The sequence below is a fragment of the Nerophis ophidion genome, linkage group LG02 (assembly GCF_033978795.1).
Source record: "Nerophis ophidion isolate RoL-2023_Sa linkage group LG02, RoL_Noph_v1.0, whole genome shotgun sequence".
In the NCBI taxonomy this organism is placed as follows: Eukaryota; Metazoa; Chordata; class Actinopteri; order Syngnathiformes; family Syngnathidae; genus Nerophis; species Nerophis ophidion.
Window position 1 is genome coordinate 47979101 of NC_084612.1, and position 24193 is coordinate 48003293.

The 24193-nt window shown below is 42.2% G+C and overlaps 1 protein-coding gene across 2 annotated transcripts in view; it reads right to left on the reverse strand.

Annotated features, from left to right (window-relative positions):
* LOC133541835 (metabotropic glutamate receptor 4-like) overlaps window positions 1–24193 on the reverse strand; it is a 501243-nt gene that overhangs the window by 109455 nt on the left and 367595 nt on the right. For both annotated transcript variants that reach the window (XM_061885477.1, XM_061885475.1), the window contains exons 4-6: window positions 9832–9967; window positions 9585–9739; window positions 9382–9522 (exon numbers count right to left, since the gene is read on the reverse strand). In XM_061885477.1, the coding sequence (XP_061741461.1) occupies window positions 9382–9522; window positions 9585–9739; window positions 9832–9967 (432 nt within the window). The remainder of the gene's footprint in view (window positions 1–9381; window positions 9523–9584; window positions 9740–9831; window positions 9968–24193) is intronic.

Here is a 24193-nt window from a genome sequence, read left to right on the forward strand (position 1 = left end):
GAATCCATTATTATTATTATTTAGCAATCAGCGTACTTTTCACTGATCAGAGAACCTGCCTTCATAAACCCACAAAACCTGCTGTCCGGCGCCAAAACGTAGCTACCTGTCCAGTCCAGTAAGCAGTATATCATACTCTACGCGAAACTGCTCTCGCTGTGTTTTCTCCCCGTCGTGTTTATCGTCTCTAGTCCTCCTTGTTGTTCCGAGAGTATACCTCCTTCCCCGCGTGGCGAGCTGCCTTTACCCCCTTCGTTCACTCCGCTTCCCCGGATGCCTCTTGGATCGCGACCGCCCGCCTTGACATGGACCTTCCGACAATTTGCCACAGCCACAGAATTCCTGCCTGCTCATGGACCTCCAAGCTGGTCTATTTAATCTCAATAAAACACTAGCAACACAATAGGCAGATAAGGGATTTTCCAGAAGTATCCTATTAAATGTGTCTAGTAACATCTAAATCGCTCCCACTGCAATCGCCTTTTTTTTTTTTTTACTTTTTTCTAGTCCTTCACTCTAAATTTCCTCATTAACGAATCTTTCATCCTCGCTCAAATTAATGGGGAAATTGTCGCTTTCTCGGTCCGAATAGCTCTAGCTGCTGCTGGCTATGATTGTAAACAATGTGAGGATATGAGAAACCCTACAACCCGTGACGTCACGCGCACATCGTCTGCTACTTCCGGTAAAGGCAAGACTTTTTTATTAGCGACCAAAAGTTGCAAACTTTATCGTCGATGTTCTCTACTATATTATTTTAGCAAAAATATGGCATTATCGTGAAATGATCAAGTATGACACATAGAATGGACCTACTATCCCCGTTTAAAAAGGAAAATCTCATTTCAGTAGGCCTTTAAAACTGTACTACGCAAAGCAAAAGCCATTTCTCAACAACACCCAGAAATGCTTCGCTCGGCCTGAGCTCATCTAAGATGGACTGATGCAAAGTGTCAAATTATTTTGTGGTCTGAGGAATCCACATTTGAAATTGTTTTCGGAAACTGTGGATGAAGAAAAGAACTGTCCGGAATGTTGTAGGGTCGAAGTGTAAAAGACAGCATGTGCGATGGTATGGGGGTGTATTAGTAACCAAGGCAAGGGTAACTTACACATCTGGGAAGGCACCATTAATGCTGAAAGGTACATACAGCTTTTGGGAGCAACATATGTTGCCAACCAAGCAACGTTATCACGGACGCCCCTGCTTATTTCAGCAACTTCAGTTATATTTTGGCCCAGTGGGCCTCCGTATGTGTAACATTGTGTGGAAACACTTAAATACCAGCCTCTGCATGGAAAGTAGCCTGGTGCTTGCAAACATGGCCTGGGGGCAGCGCGGTGGATCAGTGGCAGTGTCGCCACACAGCATCAGGGTCGCTACCTCGAACCCCTGGAGTGTGTGTGTGTGTGTTTGTGTGTGTGTGTGTGTGTGTGTGTGTGTGTGTGTGTGTGTGTGTGTGTGTGTGTGTGTGTGCGTGTGTGCGTGTGTTTGGCTGCCTAAAGAAGTGTCATCCAGCGCTAGCGTGGACTTAAAATGTGGCCTTTAGTAGGGAAGGTTTGCGGGGGAGGATTCAGAACTTTGTGGCCCGCGTCCTGACTCCTGTCATTTTTGATGTAGTCAAAAGTCTACGTGAATGTCAGCTTCTCTTACATTCTGCACCAGCTAATTTGAAAGGACGTTTTTTTTTGTTTTGTTTTTTATGAATAAATGTATTGTTTGTGACAGAGATGCATAAATAAGTAAAGATCACGCTGGAATATTTTAAATATGGGATAGATTTGTCTTTATTTATCCCACAGTGGGACAATGTGGTGCAGATACAACAAGTACACACCATAAAGTAAAGTAAACAAGCAAACCAGAGGGAAATATTTTGGGTAATATTTTAAAACTGGGCTTTAAAGGGGAAGTTCAGCCTATCGTTCACAATTATTAAGACAACTGTTTTTTTTTTTAATCCATTCTAAATATTAAATAAAAATAGATAAAAGTCAGAGCCAATGGGAGCTCCAGTATTCCGCCCATAAAATCCAATAAAAAACATTCAAAAAGCACCAACAACACTCCATTTACATCTGGTGTCTTGGATAGTAACAAGTATTAGTGATTTTGTTATTATAAGTGCTAACACAGACAGACTATTTATAGCGGCGACATCATCACTTTATTAACAAGTATTAGTGATTTTGTTATTATAAGTGCTAACACAGACAGACTATTTAAAGCGGCGACATCGTCACTTTATTAACAAGTATTAGTGATATTGTTTTTACAAGTTCTAATGCAGACAGACTATTTATAGCGACGGCATCATCACTTTATGAACAAGTATTAGTGATTTTGTTATTATCAGTGCTAACGCAGACAGACTATTTATAGCAGCGACATCATCACTTAATGTGTGCTAATGTTGACATCATTTACATTTGCTGACTTCATTGTTAACAAGTATTAGTGATTTTGTTATTATAAGTGCTAACACAGACAGACTATTTAAAGCGGCGACATCATCACTTTATTAACAAGTATTAGTGATATTGTTTTTATAAGTTCTAATGCAGACAGACTATTTATAGCGACGACATCATCACTTTATTAACAAGTATTAGTGATATTGTTTTTATAAGTTCTAATGCAGACAGACTATTTATAGCGACTACATCATCACTTTATGAACAAGTATTAGTGATTTTGTTATTATCAGTGCTAACGCAGACAGACTATTTATAGCAGCGACATCATCACTTAATGTGTGCTAATGTTGACATCATTTACATTTGCTGACTTCATTGTTAACAAGTATTAGTGATTTTGTTATTATAAGTGCTAACACAGACAGACTATTTATTGCGGCAAGATCATCACTTTATCAACAAGTATTAGTGATTTTGTTATTATAAATGCTAACACAGACAGTTTATTTATAGCAACAACATCACTTTATTAACATTTGACAACCTAGATCGGTAGGTTGTGAGTTGGGGGTTAAATCACCAAATAATGATTACCGGGCGCAGCCACCGCTGCTGCTCACTGCTCCCCTCACCTCCCAAGGGGTGATCAAGAGTGATGGGTCAAATGCAGAGAATAATTTCGCCCCACCTCGTGTGTGTGTGTGTGTGTGTGTGACAATCATTGATACTTTAACTTGAACTTAAAATATCTGCAACCGATATTCCGGTGCGGCTTGTACAAACCACGTTTCCATATGAGTTGGGAAATTGTGTTAGATGTAAATATAAACGGAATACAATGATTTGCAAATACGTTTCCACCCATATTCAGTTGAATATGCTACAAAGACAACATATTTGATGTTCAAACTTTTTTTTCAAATAATCATTAACTTTAGAATTTGATGTCAGCAACACGTAACAAAGAAGTTGGGAAAGGTGTCAATAAATACTGATAAAGTTGAGGAATGCTCATCAAACACTTATTTGGAACATCCCACAGGTGTGCAGGCTAATTGGGAACAGGTGGGCGCCATGATTGGGTATAAATACAGCCTCCGAAAAATGCTCTTCCCCGTAAGGATGGGGCGAGGTACACCTCTTTGTCCACAACTGCGTGAGCAAATAGTCAAACAGTTAAAGAACAATGTTTCTCAAAGTGCAATTGCAAGAAATTTAGGGATTTCAACATCTACGGTCCATAATATCATCAAAAGGTTCAGAGAATCTGGAGAAATCACTCAATGTAATGGCCAGAAACCAACATTGAATGACCGTGACCTTCGATCTTTCAGACAGCATTGTATAAAAACCCGACATCAATCTCTAAAGGATATCACCACACGGGCTCAGGAACACTTCAGAAAACCACTGTCACTAAATACAGTTTGTCGCTACATCTGTAAGTGCAAGTTAAAGCTCTAATATGCAAAGCGAAAGCCATTTATCAACAACATCCAGAAACGCGGCCGGCTTCTCTGGGCCCGAGACTATCTAAGATGGACTGATGCAAAGTGGAAAAGTGTTCTGTGGTCTGACGAGTCCACATTTCAAATTGCTTTTGGAAATATTCGACATTGTGTCATCCAGACCAAAGGGGAAGCGAACCATCCACACTGTTATCGGCGCAAAGTTCAAAAGCCAGCATCTGTGATGGTATGGGGGTGCATTAGTGGCCAAGACATGTGTAACTAACACATTTGTGAAGGCACCATTAATGCTGAAAGGTACATTTAGGTTTTGGAACATCATATGCTGCCATCTAAGCGCCGTCTTTTTCATGGACGCCCGTGCTTATTTCGGAAAGACAATGCCAAGCCACATTCAGCACGTGTTACAACAGCATAGCTTCATTGAAAAATAGTGCGGGTACTTTCCTGGCCCGCCTGCAGTCCAGACCTGTCTCCTATCGAAAATGTGTGGCATATTATGAAGTGTAAAATACGACAGCGGAGACCCCGGACTGTTGAAAGACTGAAGCTCTACATAAGACAAGAATGGGAGAGAATTCCACTTTCAAAGCTTCAACAATTAGTGATGTAACACAGTGGTGAACATGTATTTTCCCAACTACTTTGGCACGTGTTGCTGCCATGAAACTCTAAGTTAATTATTATTTGCAAAAAAAAAAAAGTAAAGTTTATGAGTTTGAACATCAACTCTCTTGTCTTTGTAGTGCATTCAATTGAATATGGGTTGAAAAGGATTTGCAAATCATTGTATTCTGTTTTTATTTACATCTAACACAATTTCCCAACTCGTATAGAAACGGGGTTTGTATTAGTGATTTTGTTATTATAAGTCCTATTGCAGACAGACTATTTATAGCGGCAACATCATCACTTTATTAACAAGTATTAGTGATTTTGTTATTGGAAGTGCTAACACAGACGGACTATTCATAGCGGCGACATCATCACTTCATGTGTGCTAATTTTGACATCATTTACATTTGCTGATGTGAGTATTAACAAGTATTAGTGATTTTGTTATTGGAAGTGCTAACACAGACGGACTATTCATAGCGGCGACATCATCACTTCATGTGTGCTAATTTTGACATCATTTACATTTGCTGATGTGAGTATTAACAAGTATTAGTGATTTTGTTATTATAAGTGCTAACGCAGACGGAGTATTCATCACTTTATTAAAAGAAGTATTAGTGATTCTGTTATTAAAAGTGCTAACACAGACAGACTAGCGGCGACATCATTACTTTATTAACAAGTATCAGTGATTTTGTTATTAAAAGTACTAACACAGAGAGACTATTTATAGCTGCAACATCATCACTTTATTAACAAGTATTAGTGATTTTGTTATTATAAGTGTTAACACAGACAGACTATTTTCAACATGAGCTTTAGGCTGCAGAAAGTCCCCACACTGTGGAAAACCTCATGCGTGGTCCCCATTCCCAAGTGCACGCGCCCCAGCACGTCAAAGGACTACAGGCCGGTGGCGCTAACCTCCCATATCATGAAGACCATGGAGAGGTTGGTCCTGGAACAACTCCGCCCTACAGTCAAGTCCCACCTGGACCCACTCCAATTTGCCTATCAGCCCCGACTGGGAGTGGAGGACGCAGTCATCTACCTGCTGAACCCAGCCCACACCCACCTGGACAAGCCTGCAAGCAGTGTGAGGGTCATGTTTTTTGACTTTTTCCAGCTCTTTCGATACTATACGGCCGGGGTACTGGGTGTGAAGTTGGAGAAGATGCAGGTGGAGGCCCCCTTGGTGTCCTGGGTTGTAGATTACCTGACTGACAGACCACAGTACGTTCGACTGCAGGACTGTGTGTCTGACAGGCTGGTCAGCAACACCGGGGCCCCGCAGGGTACAGTCCTCTCCCCCTTCCTCTTCACCATTTACATCACCAATTTCCACTATCAGTCAGAGTCCTGCCACCTTCAGAAGGTTTCTGATGACTCTGCGATAGTGGGGTGTATTGAGGATGGTGATGATGAGGAATACAGGGCACTGGTGGAGGACTCTGTCACATGGTGTGGAAAGAACCACCTCCAGCTCAATGTGATGAAGACCAAGGAGCTGGTTGTGGACCTGGGAAGGAGGAGGAGTACTTCAGCGACCCCTGTTTCCATCAGGGGGGTGGATGTGGACATGGTTGAGGATTATAAATACCTCGGAGTACACATGGACAACAAGCTGAATGGGTCAAAACACGCTGAGGCCTTCTACAAGAAGGGACAGAGCCGCCTTTACTTCCTCAGGAGGCTAGGATCCTTCAACGTCCGTACAAAGATGTTGAAGATGTTCTACGAGTCGGTGGTGGCGAGCGCCTTCTTGTACGCCGTGGCTTGCTGGGGCAGCGGGCTGAGAGCGAGGGACACAGACTGGACAAGTTGGTAGAGAAGGCCAGAAACGTGGTGGGAGTGGCGCTAGACTCGCTGGCGGTGGTGTCAGAGAGAAGTCTAGCAAAACTCCTAGCCATTATGGACAACACCTCCCACCCACTAAACTCGGACCTTGCGGAGAGAATGAGCATGTTCAGTGGAAGGCTCAGACTCCCTAAATGTAACACGGAAGGACACAGGGGGTCCTTCATACCGACAGCCATTATATGTTCCTTCTTAAATGCACTTAAATGTAAAATATATGTAGAATATATTTATATTATTCATAAATTATATATATATAATATATGTTGTACATTATTTATTATTAATATTGTTTATTGTGAGCGAATTGTGGTGCTGAATTTCACCCAGGGATCAATAAAGTATTTTCTATTCTATTCTTTTCTATTCTACTTAAAGCGGTGACATCATCACTTCATTAACAAGTGTTAGTGATTTTGTTATTATAAGTGCTAACACAGACAGACTATTTAAAGCGGCGACATCATCACTTCATTAACAAGTGTTAGTGATCTTGTTATTATAAGTGCTAACACAGACAGACTATTTATAGCAGCGAGATAATCAAGTAAGCATTTTAGTAACGCATAATATTTCTAGGCTTTCGCGGGCCACATATAATAAGGCAGCGGGCTACATTTTGCCCCTGGGCCTTGAGTTTGACACCGGTGGTTTATAGCCTCACGCTTGTGGAGAAAAGAAACTTGTACTCGCTCACTGCGGTGAAAACATCTGGCTGTTCAGCTCAGAAATTACATTTCAGCCACCTCTCCGCTACACAACAGTAGCTTGGTCCTTTTAGGTACTTTTTAAACCGAGTTGAGGCTAAATTTTTGACACACGTAGCGCTATCGTTAGCCTCTGTGCTAAGTGGCTAACAGAAGTGAACAACATAAACAGAAGAGATTAATGATGGAGTCAATACCGTCAGGCGCAGAGAAGGGCAAAAAACTGTAACAAAGGCACATTAAAAGAAACCGGTAAGGCGGTAATGTCTCAAATATATCCCACATTCTAAAATATACCACTCAGCCATAATTGTTTCCATCCAACATGGTTTTTGCTGAAACGGCTGTAACAAAGGCACATTAAAAAAAAACGGTCTGGCGGTATTGTCTCAAATATACACCGCGTTCTAAAATATACCACCAAGCCCTAATTGTATACATCCAAAATGGTTTTGGCTAAAACGGTCATAACAAAGGCACATTAAAAGAAACCGGTAAGGCGGTATTGTCTCTATTTTATACCGCTTTCTAAAATATACCACCAAGCCCTAATTGTATCCATCCAAAATGGTTTTGGCTGGAACGGCCGTAACAGAGGCACATTAAAAGGAACCGGTATGGCAGTATTTTCTCAAATATATACCGCTCTCTATAATATACCACCCAGACTTAAGTGTATCTATCCAAAAATGTTTTTTTGCTGAAACTGCCGTAACAAAGTCACATTAAAAGAAATCGATATGGCGGTATTTGGAGCAGGGCCCGGAGGTGGGGCATGATGGCGAGCGCCTGGTGGCCAGGACTGTTCCCATGGGGCCCGGCCGGGCACAGCCCGAAGAGGCAACGTGGGTCACCCCTCCAATGGGCTCACCACCCATAGCAGGAGCCATAGAGGTCGGGTGCGATGTGAGCTGGGCGGCAGCCGAAGGCAGGGCACTTGGCAGTCCGATCCTCGGGTACATAAGCTAGCTCTTGGGACGTAGAACATCACCTCACTGGGGGGGCAGGAGCCTGAGCTAATGCCCCAAGTGGAGAAATTCCGGATGGATATAGTCGGACTCACTTCGACGCACAGCAATGGCTCTGGAACCACTTCTCTCGGGGATGGACTCTCTTCCACTCTGGCGTTGCCGGCAGTGAGAGGCAACGGGCTGGGGTGGCATTTCTTGTTGCCCCCCCGGCTCAAAGCCTGCACGTTGGAATTGAACCCGGTGGACAAAAGGGTAGCCTCCCTCGGCTTTCGGGTGGGGGGACGGGTCCTGACTGTTGTTTGTGCTAACGCACCAAACAGCAGTGCAGAGTACCCACCCTTTTTGGGAGCACTCGAGGGAGTACTGGAAAGTGCTCCACGGGTCATTCCCTTCTCCTACTGGGGGACTTCAACGCTCATGTTGGCAACGACAGTGGAACCTGGAGAGGCATGATTGGGAAGAATGGCCATCCGGATCTGAACCCGAGTAGTGTTTTGATATTGGACTTTTGTGCTCGTCACAGTTTGTCCATAACAATCACCATGTTCAATCATAAGGGTGTCCATATGTGCACTTGGCACCAGGACACCCTAGGCCGCAGTTCCATGATCGACTTTGTAGTTGTGTCATCGGATTTGCGGCCTCATGTTTCAGACACTCGGGTAAAGAGAGGGGCGGAGCTTTCTACCGATCACCACCTGGTGGTGAGTTGGCTGCGATGGTGGGGGAGGATGCCGGACAGACCTGGCAGGCCCAAACACATTGTGAGGGTCTGCTGGGAACGTCTGGCAGTCTCCTGTCAGAGAAAGTTTCAATTCCCACCTCCGAGAGAACTTTGAACATGTCGCGAGGGAAGTGCTGGACATTGAGTCCGAGCGGACCATGTGCCGCACCTCTATTGTCGGGGAGGCTTATTGGAGCTGTGGCCGCAAGGTAGTTGGTTCCTGTCGGGGCGGTAATCCTAAAACCCGTTGGTGGACACCAGCGGTGAGGGATGCCGTCAGGCTAAAGAAGTCCTATCGGGTTCTTTTGGCTCATAGGACTCCGGAGGCAGTGGACAGGTACTGACAGGCCAAATATTCCCCCCAGCCCTAATTGTATCTATCCAAAAATGGTTTTGGCTGAAACGGCCGTAACAAAGGCACAATAAGAGAAACCAGTAGGGCGAAAATGTCTCAAATATATACTGTGTTCTAAAATATACCGCCCAGCCATAATTAAATCAATCCAAAATGGTTTTGGCTGAAAACGAAGGTCAGTAAAGTCTCCTCTCTCTCGAAGCATCGAGACAGTTTCAGTCAGTCCTTAAAAAGTCAGCGGTGGAACAGGAAACGTTCTTACTTGTGCACTTCTTGAGTCCGGAGCCTTTCTTCAAGGCGTGACGGCTAAGTTTGCAGCTGAAGTTGTTCTCCCAGAACTCCGCAAACCAGATGTTCCGCCGGTTGTTCTCCAGCGTCCGACTGATGAAGTAACGGTCAAAACCTGGACGCAACGATCCTCGTCAGGTCCTGGGTGAGATGGGGAGCGTGGGTGTGGTTACTTACCTTTGATGGACAGGCGCTTGGGCAGGATGGTGACCGCCCCTTCCGCCATCTCCTCCTGGTGCAGAACGGGTGAGATCTTCGAGCCCCAGCTGTCCGAACCCACCCAGATGAAATGACCGGTCTGGTTGGCCTTCTTAGCCGCGTCCAGCAGCCGCCTGCAATCGGGGAAGAGAACAAGTCACCAGGGTTTAGGTCGGACCGCACCAACGATGGAGTCAAAAAGTAGGCGGAGCCTTCGCCGTCATACCTGATGTCGTCCTCATTGGCGAAAATGATGACCACTCTTGCGTTGGGGTTTTCGCGGAGTCGTCGGATCACCTTGTCAAACTCGCCCTGCTTGGGCTCGCGGGGGATCTTCACTGATTGCGAGATGCACACACTCCCTACAGGCAGACATGGTATCCATCACACACTTGTCAAGTTTCGGGTATGTCCAAGATCTCACCCACGTGGTGGCGTGGGAGTTGAACCCCCACAGATTGACCCGATGGCACGGAGCAACTTGAAATTTCTCACACCTCTCTACGCCCACTTGTAACTTTAAGCAGTTTAGGACCGATAAAAATCTGATTAGCTGAAAAACATCATTGCAGGAACCAGGGAGGACTTGTGATCGGTTAAAATCCAAGTACCAGGTGCTAAACAAACACTACAATTTGTGTACTGCGAGCTCAGGGGTCCATCCATCCATTTTCTACCGCTTATTCCCTTTCGGGGTCGCGGGGGGCGCTGGCGCCTATCTCAGCTACAATCGGGCGGAAGGCGGGGTACACCCTGGACAAGTCGCCACCTCATCACAGGGCCAAAACAGATAGACATGGCATCCCAAAATGTTGGGCTTATAATTACAACACATAATGTAAGTGTCTACATTAGTTATATTAGCCTACAATCAAAATTACTTTAAAAGTCTTATATAAGTGTTATAATAAAGGCAACACATGGTGTAAGTGTCTATATTAGCTATATTAGCCTACTATCAACATGACTTTAAAAGTCTTAAATAAGTGTTCGAATAAAGACAACACATGGTTTAAGTGTCTATATAAACTATATTAGCCTACTATCAAAATGACTTTAAACATCTTATAAAGGGGTTATAATGAAGACAACACATGATGTAAGTGATTATATTAGTTATATTTGTCTACTATCAAAATGACTTTAAAAGTCTTATGTAAGTGTTATAATGACGAAAACACATGGTTAAAGTATCTATACAAACTATATTAGCCTACTATCAAAATGAAATTAAAGAGCCGTGGGTTGCTGACGCCCCGTACTAGCTGGCAAACTACTAAGACTGTGTTTACAATCACTAAGTGCAAAAATGGTGCAGACCCACCTATTTGAATTAGGTTTTTGCATGCACCATGGAGACACTCATTTCCTTCCTGCTAGAATAATCATGTATTTATTATCATCATATTTTTATGTTTAAGAGTCGTTACTCTAACGTATTGTCAATTTGTGTTGAAGTGGTATTTCTGTATTTGTGCAGAGTTAGCAATCCAAGAGATTGCTAGCCTCTTTTCATCAATATTTGGTCCAGACTCGGCCTGCTGACTGCCAAGGCCAAACATTGGGTACCGGGACCAGACAAAGCAGACTGGGTGATGGCACCAGTACTCGGTCTGCTGATGGCCAAGGCCGAACACCACCGTGACGCAGACAGAGCAGATACACGGCGATATGACCTGCGTCACCTACTTTTTATTTATTCTATAATCATATACTGTGTCTAAGTGGAGTTGTCGAGTCTACTCCCCTTCCCTTAGCAACAGTGATGTAGTAGGGACTTTCCTAATAAATAGGGGAGGCACGCGGGCTTATTTTTAGAACGTAGTTTAGATCTGTAACTAAAGTACAGCCAAAACACGTGTCTCCTCAAGAGCTCTATTTAACTCTGTCTCTGCATGATTCCTTGCTTCTTGTCTGATTAATAGATGTCATCAGTGTTTGAACCTGACACTTCCATATATCGTTCAACCTGTTTTGTGTACATGCTACCGACAAACACAATACGCAGCAGTATTTCTAGGTGATATAGAAGCTTGATCTAGACAACAAAACCTACTCTGACAATGCAGAATGTTGCGTCTGGAATGATCTAAAAGTACATGTAAGAATGCATAACATTTTTTTACCATTAATATAATTTATCTTCATTTTGTTTTTTTGCTGCAGCTGTTACATACACTTTAATATTGTACATGGCAATTGGGATTTGTTACATATTGTATTTTTTTTGTATAAAAAATATATAATATATTATATCAGTATATGTTATATACTGTTATACTGTTCATATAATATGTAATCATTACATATATATTGTATTTGATATTGCTACTATGGTAAATTTTTAGTCTACTTTAAACCTGCATTACCCTTTCCATCCATACCCTTTCCATCCTTTGTAACTGAGCTACTGTGTGGAACAATTTCCTTGTGGATCAATAAAGTTTGTCTAAATCTAAGTCTAAATGGTATGTAAAAAATAACAATAGAATTGCCAGCAGAAACTAGAATGAGTCAATACGTTTTAATTAGCCTATATAGAATGATAAAATATGAATAATGTTAATTATATATACAGTATATAAACATAAATATATATGTATATATATATATATATATATATATATATATATAATTTACATATGTATATGTGTGTATATTGTTTATATGTATATGTATGTATGTATGTATATATATATATTTATATATATATATATATATGTATATATATTGATTAACTTGTTTTTCATTCCCTGCAAGGCAGCTAAAAGGTCAAATTAAAATACAGGTTAAGTCAATGTCAATGCAAGACGACCCCGCAAACGTATCAGTGAAGTACAGGAAGTAACATGACAGTGAGCAGACGCAGCGCAGTAAATAAAAAGATGCTGGAGTTCAGAGGTTGGACATTTGAAATGTTGCTAAAGCGTGCATCAATAGAAAGGTGACACACTTTCACACCATTAGCATCCAAATTGAAACTGGAGTTGCTGTGCTTCTGCAGAGCTTTTAAGCATCTGTCAGCTAATTGTTTGGATCTCCTTTTCTTTTCTTTTTTTTGGCCCACAATGTTAGGATGAGCGTTGCCTGAATAATCCTCACAAGTTTTCCATCCAGCTGGCAGTGGCTGCATCTGTGCCAGGCCTGGAAGAGGAAGTTAGGAATTAGCTGCTGGACACAGCCGAGCATTTAGCAGCCAGAGACACTTCATTGGAGCCATGCTTCAATAAGAGTAGACACCTTAGTCATGCAACCGAGCTCACACACTAATAGATTTTAATAATAGCAGTAAATATCTTCATAGTCAAGGTAAATGAGGTGCAAGGAATACGGATCTACTAAAACCGTGGTATGGTACCAAACTTTTCTACGATGGTTTTTTGCAATTTTTTGGCACAAAAATGGTGTCGTACTTTGACGAAATATTCATCAGGACTTTTGCCAAATGACTAGTGGTTAAAATGACAGATATTACGCATACTGGTGATGATAAACTGCAAAGAGATTGTTCCTACGCCATAAGATGTGGGTGTGGCATGGCGCCAAACTTTGCTATAATGTATTTTTGCCATCTTTCGGCAAAAAGGTGTCGTACTTTGAAAAAGTACTCCAAGGGACTTTGGCCAAATGAGTCGTGCTTAAAATGAGAGATACTGCAGATATTGGTGATGATAAACTGCGAACAAAGTTTTTCCCATGCCATAAGATGTGGGTGTGGTATGGCACTAAACTTTGCTCCGATGGTTTTTGGGGGTCATACTTTGACGAAATTCTCCAACGGACCTTGGCCAAATTAGTCGTGGTTCAAATGACAGATACTACACATATTGGTGATGATAAACTGTGAACAGACTTTTCCTACGCTATAGAATGTGGGTGTGGCATGGCGCCAAAATTTGCCACAACGTTATTTCGCCATTTTTGGGCAAAAAAGGTGTCATGCTTTGACAAAGTACTCCTTGGGACTTTGGCCAAATGAATCGCGGTTAAAGTGACAGATACTAGACATATTGGTGATGATAAATTGGAAACAAATTTCTCCTACGCCATAAGATGTTGGGGTGGTATGGTGCCAAACTGTGCTATGAAGGTTTTTACCCAATTATTGGCAAACAAAAGGGGTCATACTTTAACAAACTACTCCTAGGGACTTTGGCCAAATGAGTTGCAGTTAAAATGACAGATACTACACATAGTGGTGATGTTAAACTGCAAACATATTTTTTTCCTATGCCATAAGATGTGGGTGTGGCATGGCGCCAAACTTTGATACAATGTTTTTTGGCCACTTTTCGGAAAAAAAAAGGTGTCGTACTTTGACAAAATACTCCTAGGGACTTTGGCCAAATGAGTCGCGGTTGAAATGACAAATACTACGCATATTGGTGATGATAAAATGAAAACAGATTTTTCCTACGCCATAAGATGTGGGTGTGGCATGGTGCCAATCTTTGCTACATTGTTTTTTTGCTATTTTTTTGACAAAAAGAAGGGGTTGTACTTTGACAAAAAACTCCTAGCGACTTTGGCCCAATTGTTTGCGGTTAAAATGACAGGTACTACACATACCGGGGGCGGCATAGCTCGGTTGGTAGAGTGGCCGTGCCAGCAACTTGAGGGTTACAGGTTCGATTCCCGCTTCCGCCATCCTAGTCATTGCCGGTGTGTCCTTGGGCAAGACACTTTCCCCACCTGCTCCCAGTGCCACCCACACTGGTTTAAATGTAATTTAGATATTGGGTTTCACTATGTAAAGCGCTTTGTGTCACTAGAGAAAAGCGCTATATAAATATATTTCACATACTGGTGATAATAAACTGCAAACAAACAAACTGTGGGTGTGGCATGGTGCCAAACTTTGCTACATTGTTTTATTGCCATTTTTTGGCAGAAAAAAAAAGATGTGGCACTTTGACAAAATACTCCTAGGGACTTTGGCCAAATCAGTTTTGGTTAAAATGACAGATACTACACATATTGGTGATGATAAACTGCGAACAAACGTCTCCTATGCCATAAGATGTTGATGTGGCTTGGCGCCAAACTTTGCTCCAATGTTTTTTTGCCATTTTTGGCAAAAAAAAAGATGTCGTACATTGAAAAATTATTCCTCGGGACTTTAGCCAAAATAGTCGTGGTTAAAATGACAGATACTACGCATATTAGTGATGATAAACTGCGAACAAACTTCTCCTAAGCCATAAGATGTGGGTGTGGCATGGCACCAAACTTTGCCACAATGTTTTTTTGCCATTTTTGGTCAAAAAAAGATGTCATACATAGAAAAAATACTCCTTGGGACTTTGGCCAAATGAATTGTGGTTAAAATGACAGATACTACGCATATTAGTGATGATAAATTGCAAACAAACCTTTCCTATGCCAAAAGACGTGGGGGTGGTAAGGTGGCAAACTTTGCTATGAAGGTTGTTACCCAAGTATTGGCAAAAAAAATGGTTTTGTACTTTGACGAAATTCTCCTAAGGACTTTGGCAAAATGAGTCGCAGTTAAAATGACAGATACTACACATATTGGTGATAAACTGCAAACAGATTTTTCTTACGCCATACGATGTGGGTGTGCCATGACGGCAAACTTTGTTACAATGTTTATTTTGCCATTTTTCTGCAAAAAGGTTGTTGCCCAAGTATTGGCAAAAAAATGGTGTCGTACATTGAAAAATTACTCTTAAGGACTTTGGCTAAATGAGTCGTGGTTAAAATGAGAGATACTATGCATATTATTGATGATAAACTGCGAACAAACTTGTCCTACACCATAAGATGTGGGGGGGGTATGGCGGCAAACTTTGCTATGAATGTTTTTGCCCAATTATTTGCCAAAAGACAAGGGGTTGTACTTTAACAAACTACTCCTAGGAACTTCGGCAAAATGAGTTGCAGTTCAAATGACAAATACTACACATATTGGTGATGAGAAACTGCGAACAAACGTCTCCTACGTCATAAGATGTGGATGTGGCTTGGCGCCAAACTTTGCTCCAAAGTTTTTTTGCCATTTTGGGCAAAAAAAATAGATGTCGTACATTGAAAACGTATTCCTCGGGACTTTATTCAAAATAGTCGTGGTTAAAATGACAGATACTACACATATTGGTGTTGATAAACTGTGAACAAACATCTCCTACGTCATAAGATGTGGGTGTGGCATGGCACCAAACTTTGCCACAATGTTTTTTTTTGCCATTTTTGGCCAAAAAAATATGTCATACATAGAAAAATTAATCCTTGGGACTTTGGCCAAATGAGTCGTGGTTAAAAGGACAGATACTGCGCATATTAGTGATGATAAACTGCAAACAAACCTTTCCTATGCCATAAGAAGTGGGGGTGGTAAGGTGGCAAACTTTGCTATGAAGGTTGTTGCCTAAGTATTGGCAAAAAAAATGGTGTCGTACTTTGATGAAATTCTCCTAAGGACTTTGGCCAAATGAGTCGCAGTTAAAATGACAGATAATACACATATTGGTGATGATAAACTGCAAACTAATTTTTATTACGCCATACGATGTGGGTGTGCCATGACTTTGCTACAATGTTTTTTTTGCCATTTTTCGGCAAAAAAAAGATGTCGTACATTGAAAAATTACTCCTTGGGACTTTGGTTAATCGAGTCGTGGTTAAGATGAGAGATACTATGCATATTAGAGATGATAAACTGCAAACAAAATTGTCCTACACCATAAGATGTGTGGGTGGTATGGCGGCAAACATTGCTATGAAGGTTTTTGCCCAATTATTTGCCAAAAGAAAAGGGGTTGTACTTTAACAAACTACTCCTAGGGACTTTGGCAAAATGAGTTGCAGTTCAAATGACAAATACTACACATATTGGTGATAAGAAACTGAAAAACTATTTTTCCCATGTGTGTGTGGGATGTTGCCAAACTTTGATACTATGTTTTTTTTGCCATTTTTCGGCAAAAAGATGGTGTCATACTTTGACAAAATACTCCTAGGGACTTTGGGCAAAGGAGTGGTGGTTAAAATGACAGATACTATACGTATTGGTGATGATAAACTGAGAACAAATGTTGCATACGCCATAAAACGTAGGTGTGGTATGGAGCCAAACTTTGTTATGAAGGTTTTTGGCTATTATTCTGTAAAAAAAAGGGGTCGTACTTTGACAAACTCTTCCTAGGGACTTTGGCCAAATAAGTTGTAGGTAAAATGACAGATACTACACATATTGATGATGATATACTGCAAAACAAATGTTCCTACGCCATAAGATGTGGTTGAGGCATGGCGCCAAACTTTGCAACGATGGTTTTTGGACATTTTTCGGCAAAAAAAATGGGCCGTACTTTGACGAAGTCCTCGTAGGGACATTGACCAAACGAGTGGTGATTAGAGTTACAGATACTACACATATTGGTTTTGATAATCTGTGAACAATGTTTTTGTACACCATAAGATGTTGGCATGGCATGGCGTCAAACTTTGCCCTAATGTTTTTTGGCCATTTTTTGGCAAAAAAAAGGGTCGTACTTTAAAAAAACTCCTCCTAGGGACTTTGGCCAAATGAGTCGCAGTAAAAGTTACAGATACTACACATATTGGTGATGAAAAACTGCAAAAAAATGTTGTCTACGCCGAAAGATGTGGGCTTGGTATGGAGCCGAACTTTGCCCCAATGGTTTTTGGCCATTTTTCGGAAAAAAAAAAGATGTCATACTTTAGCGAAATCCTCTGAGTGACTTTGGCCAAATGAGTCGCAGTTAAAATATAAAATACTACACATATCGGCGATGATAAACTGCGAACCATTTTTTCCTACTCCAAAAGATGTGGACGTGGCATGGTGCCAAACTTTGTGACGATGGTTTTTGGCCATTATTCGGCCAAATAAAGTGTGTCATACTTTGACGAAATACTCCCAGGGACTTTGGCCAAATGAATCGCGGTTAAAGTTACAGACACTACACATATTGGTGGTGATAAAATGTGAACACATTTTTCCGATGCTATAAAATGTGGGCATGTTACAAAGGTTTTTGGTAAATTTTTTGGTAAAACCCCATCAAAAAACTTTGTTTTTATCTACAATTTTGCCGTGTTTATCCGCATGTATTCTGAATATCCATGAAGACAGACAAGCTAGATTAATTATTTTTCTCACTTAAGGGACACAGTTTTCTGCTCACAAGTTTAGTAGATCAGCATTGCATGCAATCAAGTCTGCATGTGTTTTAGTACACGCAAAAAGTCTGTTGAGCTTTGAGTTGAACCCAGTCAAGTTGTTTATTGATGATTCATGTCCAGTTGAATTTTATAGGACATGGACAGGAAGTATGAAGTAAGTAAGAAGACAACTTGTTGGATCCAATATGGACTGGACTTTCACAATATCCTGTCAGACCCGCTCGACATCCATTTCTTTCAGTCCCCTGGGGGGTGGGTTGCCCACATATGCGATCCTCTCCAAGGTTTCTCATAGTCATCATTGTCACTGTCACCGACGTCCCACTGGTTGTGAGTTTTTCCTTGCCCTTATGTGGGCTCTGTACCGAGGATGTCGTTGTGGTTTGTGCAGCCCTTTGAGACACTTGTGATTTAGGGCTATATAAATAAACATTGATTGATTGATTGAACTATGGACTAGACTCTCACTATTATGTTAGATCAAACTATGGACTCGACTCTCACTATAATGTTAGATCCACTACAGACTGGACTCTCACACTATTATGTTCGATCCACTATGGACTGGACTCTCACACTATTATGTTAGATCCACTATGGACTGGACTTTCACTATTATGTTAGATCAAACTATGAACTCGACTCTCACTATTATGTTAGATCCACTACAGACTGGACTCTCACACTATTATGTTAGATCCACTATGGACCGGACTGTAACTATTATGTTAGATCCACTATGGACTGGAGTCTCACACTATTGTGTTACATACGCTATAGACTGGAATCTCATTATTATGTTGGATCCACTATGGACTGAACTCTCACAATATCATGTTAGATCCACTATGGACTGGACTCTCACACTATTATGTTAGATCCACTATGGACTGGACTCTCACAATATTATGTTAGATCCACTATGGACTGAACTCTCACAATATTATGTTGAATCCACTATGGACTGGACTCTCGCACTATTATGTTAGATCCACTATGGACTGGACTCTCACTATAATGTTAAATTTACTACGGAGTAAACTCTCACAATATTATGCTGGATCCACTATGGACTGGACCCTCACTATTATGTTCGTATCACTATGGACTGGACTCTCACACTATTATGTTAGATCCACTATGGACTGGACTTTCACTATTATGTTGGATCAAAATATGGACTAGACTCTCACTATTATGTTGGATCCAATACATCATTGTCACTGTCACCGACGTCCCACTGGTTGTGAGTTTTTCCTTGCCCTTATGTGGGCTCTGTACCGAGGATGTCGTTGTGGTTTGTGCAGCCCTTTGAGACACTTGTGATTTAGGGCTATATAAATAAACATTGATTGAACTATGGACTAGACTCTCACTATTATGTTAGATCCACTATGGACTGGACTTTCAGAATATTATGTTAGATCCACTATGGACTACACTCTCAATATTATGCTAGACCCACTCGACGTCCATTGCACTGGTCGTCCAGGAGAGGCGTCCCCACATCTGTGGTCCTCTCCAAGGTTCCCTATTGTCCCATTGGGTTGAGTTTTTTTCTTGCCCTGATGTTGGTCGAGGATGTTGTTGTGGCTTTTGCAGTCCTTTGAGACACTTGTGACTTAGCGCTATTTAAGTAAACATTTACTGATTGATTGATTGACTGATAGTAATCCGTCCCCGCGGGTTAACGAGGTTGATTGTAAAACCGTCCCTTGATCAAGCACCCTCACGTCATGGACAAATACAGAAGTGAGCTGTCCTGAAACGTAACTTTTGCAGAAACACAAACAGGCGTCAAAAGTTCACGCAGGAGTTTTGGAGATATTACATATTTATCAAGGACAAGTACATTCTGGGAAGGGTTTTTTGGACATTCTGAAGGCCGGATTTGCTTTCCTGCGGCGTTCCCGATCACAAGACGACGCTCCGGCGCCTTGCTTTGCTCGACTCCAGGAGCTCGTTTTTGTGGACGTGTGAGGAGATTTGAAATGATGGTCTTTTCTTGCCAAGTGCTCCCCGGGTGACGCTAAACGCTCGTGTGGCATCGACGCGCCAGCAAGAGTTACCGTCAACGGATAGTTGATGTTCGGCAAAAACAAATCTCCCCCGACACTTTTGTTCCGTCCACAGCCGCCGCCTGCGATTTCATGTCGTCGGCCGCGTCCGAGCCGCGTTCGTAGTCAATTAAAGCACCGGAACGCAACGGTTGGACATCTAAAGACTCAATTTGTCATCTTTCTGCTTCACCGAATTTGCCAATTGTACATATTTCCCTTGTTGTTCGTTCACCGCGCCGCTCGGTCTTTGTGGCCATTAATGTAAATAATTAAGAAGTGGAACACGCAATCTCTTTTCAGATCCGAACCTTTGTTGTCATCATCGGCAATAAGAGCTTGTAGAAACAAATGCTTACAAGGCCCGCGCAGACGCAGAAACGTCAGTGAGACATCAGTGGAAAATCAGTGAGACATTTCTTTGAGAGTGACTGACGACTCACATCAGCCAACAAGGGCTCCGTATGACCCGGACATGCCACACGCCATCTGCAGAACGAGAAATAATGATGGATCCTCGGAATGGGAATCCAAAACCAACCACAATCCAAAATGCGGCGGTTCTAAGACACTTTTAGCCAAGACATCGTTTCCAGGTTGCGTATTTTTCTGTCCCGCCTTCCGTATAAGAGCGGGAACAAAGCCTTAGGAAGTTGTCAGCAGATGCAATTGAGGCTTCTATCATTGATTGATTGATTGAAACTTTTATTAGTAAGTTGATTGCACATTTCAGTACATATTCCGTACAATTGGCCACTAAATTGTAACACCCGAATAAGTTTTTCAACTTGTTTAAGTCGGGGTCCACGTTAATCAAACCACACTTGTGCTCTGGTCTGGAACCAAAATCTAAATGGACTGCAGTTGAAATAGCAAATCAGGGCCAAGTCCAATACAAAACAAAGGACCTAATACTAATATAACATGCATGATGTTGTAATGTAATGCGGCTGCTAGACTTTTGACAAGAACAAGAAAGTTTGTTCTTATTACGCCTATACTGTATATACATTATATACCAATGTACATACAGTATATACCTGCATTGGCTTCCTGTGCACTTAAGATGTGACTTTAAAGTTTTACTATTACATATAAAATACTACACGGTCTAGCTCCATTCTATCTTGCTGATTATATTGTACCATTTGTCCCGGCAAACACTCTGCGTTCAAAGAACTCCAGCTTATTAGTGAGCCCAAAAAAAGTCTGCGGGCTATAGAGCGTTTTCTATCGGAGCTCCAGTACTCTGGAATGCCCTCCCGGTAACAGTTAGCGATGCTACCTCAGTAGAAAGATTTAAGTCCCATCTTAAAACTCTTTTGTATACTCTGGGCTTTAAATAGACCCTTTTAGACCAGTTGATCTGCCGTTTCTTTTCTGCTGTGCCCCCCTTCTCCTTCGTGGGGGGTCACAGGTTTGGTGGCCTCAGATGAAGCGCTGGCTGTCCAGGGTTGGGACGGGTGGACCACTCATCTGTGCATCGGTTCGGGACGTCTCTGTGCTGCTAACCTGTCTCCGCTCTGGATGGTCTCCTGCTGGCCCCACTATGGACTGGATTCTCACTATTATGTTGGATCTACTATGGACTGGACTCTCACACTATTATGTTAGATCCACTATGGACTGGACTCCCACTATCATGTTAGATCTACTATGGACTGGACTCTCACAATATTATGTTAGATCCACTATGGACTGGACTCTCACAATATTATGTTGAATCCACTATGGACTGGACTCTCACACTATTATGTTAGATCCACTATGGACTGGACTCTGACTATTATGTTAGATCCACTTTGGACTGGACTCTCACACTATTATGTTAGATCCACTATGGACTGGACTCTTACTTTTATGTTAGATCCACTATGGAATGGACTCTCACACTATTATGTTCGACCCATTTTGGAATGGACTCTCGCAATATTATGTTATATCCACTATGGACTGGACTCTTACTTTTATGTTAGATCCACTATGGGCTGGACTCTCATTATTATGTTAGATCCACTATGGAATGGGTTCTCACTATTATGTTAGATCCCCTAAGGACTGGACTCTTACACTATTATGTTAGATCCACTACAAACTGGACTCTCACTATTATGTTAGATCCACTATGGACTGGACTCTCACAATATTATGTTAGATCCACTCTGGACTGGACTCTCACACTATTATGTTAGATCCACTATGGAATGGACTTTCACACTATTATGTTAGATCCACTATGGACTGGACTCTCACTATTATGTGAGATCCACTTTGGACTGGACTCTCACACTATTATGTTGGATCCACTATGGACTGGACTCTCACTATTATGTTAGATCCACTATGGACTGGACTCTCACAATATTATGTTAGATCCACTATGGACTGGACTCTCACACTATTATGTTAGATCCACAATGGACTGGACTCTCACACTATTATGTTGGATCCACTATGGACTGGGCTCTCACTATTATGCTAAATAAACTATGGACAAGACACTCACTATTATGTTGGATCCACTATACACTGGACTTTCACACTATTATTTTAGATCCACTATGGACTGGACTCCCACAATATTATGTTAGATCCACTCAACGTCCATTACCCACATCTGCGGTCCCCTCCAAGGTTTCTAATTGTCCCATTGGGTTTAGTTTTTCCTTGCCCTGATGTTGCTTGTGCAGCCCTTTGAGACACTTGTGATTTAGGGCTATTCAAGTAAACATTGATTGATTGATTGATTGACTGATTGAACTAGATGAGGCAATTCTTGAAGGATGCTCCAATGCTGAAGTTGAAGTGAATTGCTGACAGAAAGAAGTATGAATGTAAAAATTGTCTGAATTTTGAAATGGTTTTAATGTTGAAGAGCTTGAATTTCCAGGAAAAACGGGAATTGGTTTTTGAACTTGGGAAAGAGTTAGTTGGATGAGTTGAATGTGTTGATGTTGGAACGGTTTGCTGAACTAGTGCTTCAGTACTGCTTTGGGAATACAGACACATTCAAAACTGCTGCTCAGAGGGATGATGGTACTCTGGACATAGAGGAATATGCCTCCAGTGTAACTGGCTACATCAGCACGTGTCTGGAAAACATTGTTCCCCCAAAACAGTACAAGACGGCGTGGCGCAGTGGGGAGAGTGGCCGTGCGCAACCCGAGCGTCCCTGGTTCAATTCCCACCTATTACCAACCTCGTCACGTCCGTTGTGTCCTGAGCAAGACACTTCACCCTTGCTCCTGATGGGTGCTGGTTGGCGCCTTGCATGGCAGCTCCCTCCATCAGTGTGTGAATGTGTGTGTGAATGTGGAAGTAGTGTCAAAGCGCTTTGAGTACCTTGAAGGCAGAAAAGCGCTATACAAGTACAACCCATTTAAGATATACCCAAACCTAAAACCCTGGATTAACTGTGATGTTAGTTCCAAGCTACATGCCCGCTCAACTGCATTTGTCTCAGGCAACGCTGAGGACTACAAGAAGGCCAGATATGACCTGCGTAAATCCATCAGCGAGGTCAAGGGACAATACAGACAAAAGTTGGAGGGATTTTACTCCACCACAGATTCCCGGCGCATGTGGCAAGGCCTGCAACACATCACAGACTACAAGGGGGGTCACAAACAGCCAATGATCACTCCCAGATGAGCTGAATGAGTTATACGCCCGCTTTGAGGTCCTCAACACCAACCCACAGAGAGGGGTTCTGACCACGGAGCGCACGCAGGACCCACCACTCGCTGTGACAACAACAGAGTTACGTACAGTTCTGAGGAGAACAAACCCATGGAAGGCAGCCGGCCCAGACAACATCCCTGGCCAAGCCCTCAGGGTGTGTTCATCAGAGCTGGCTGACGTACTTGCTGACATATACAACTTGTCACTAGCACAAGCTGTTGTGCCCACCTGCTTGAAGACCACCACCATCGCGCCCTGCCAAAGAAAAATAATGTGACCTGTCTGAATGACTATCGCCCTGTTGCCCTCACCCCAATAGTGATGAAGCGCTTCGAGAGGATAGTCATGTCACACATCAAGAAGACAATCCCAGACACACTGGACCCTCTACAGTCTGCCTACCGGCAGAACCGATCCACTGAAGATGCAGTCAACACCACCATCCACACCACCCTCACCCACTTAGAGGGCAAGGACACCTATGCCAGGCTATTATTCATCGACTACAGCTCTGCTTTTAAGACGGTCATCCCACAAAAACTCACTGCTAAACTCCTCACTGTTGGTCTGACACCAACTCTCCGTGACTGGGTCCTGAACTTTCTCACAACCGGCCCCAGTCAGTCAGAATCGGCAACAAGACATCAGGCAAAAAGGTTCTAAGCATAGCGACCCCCCAAA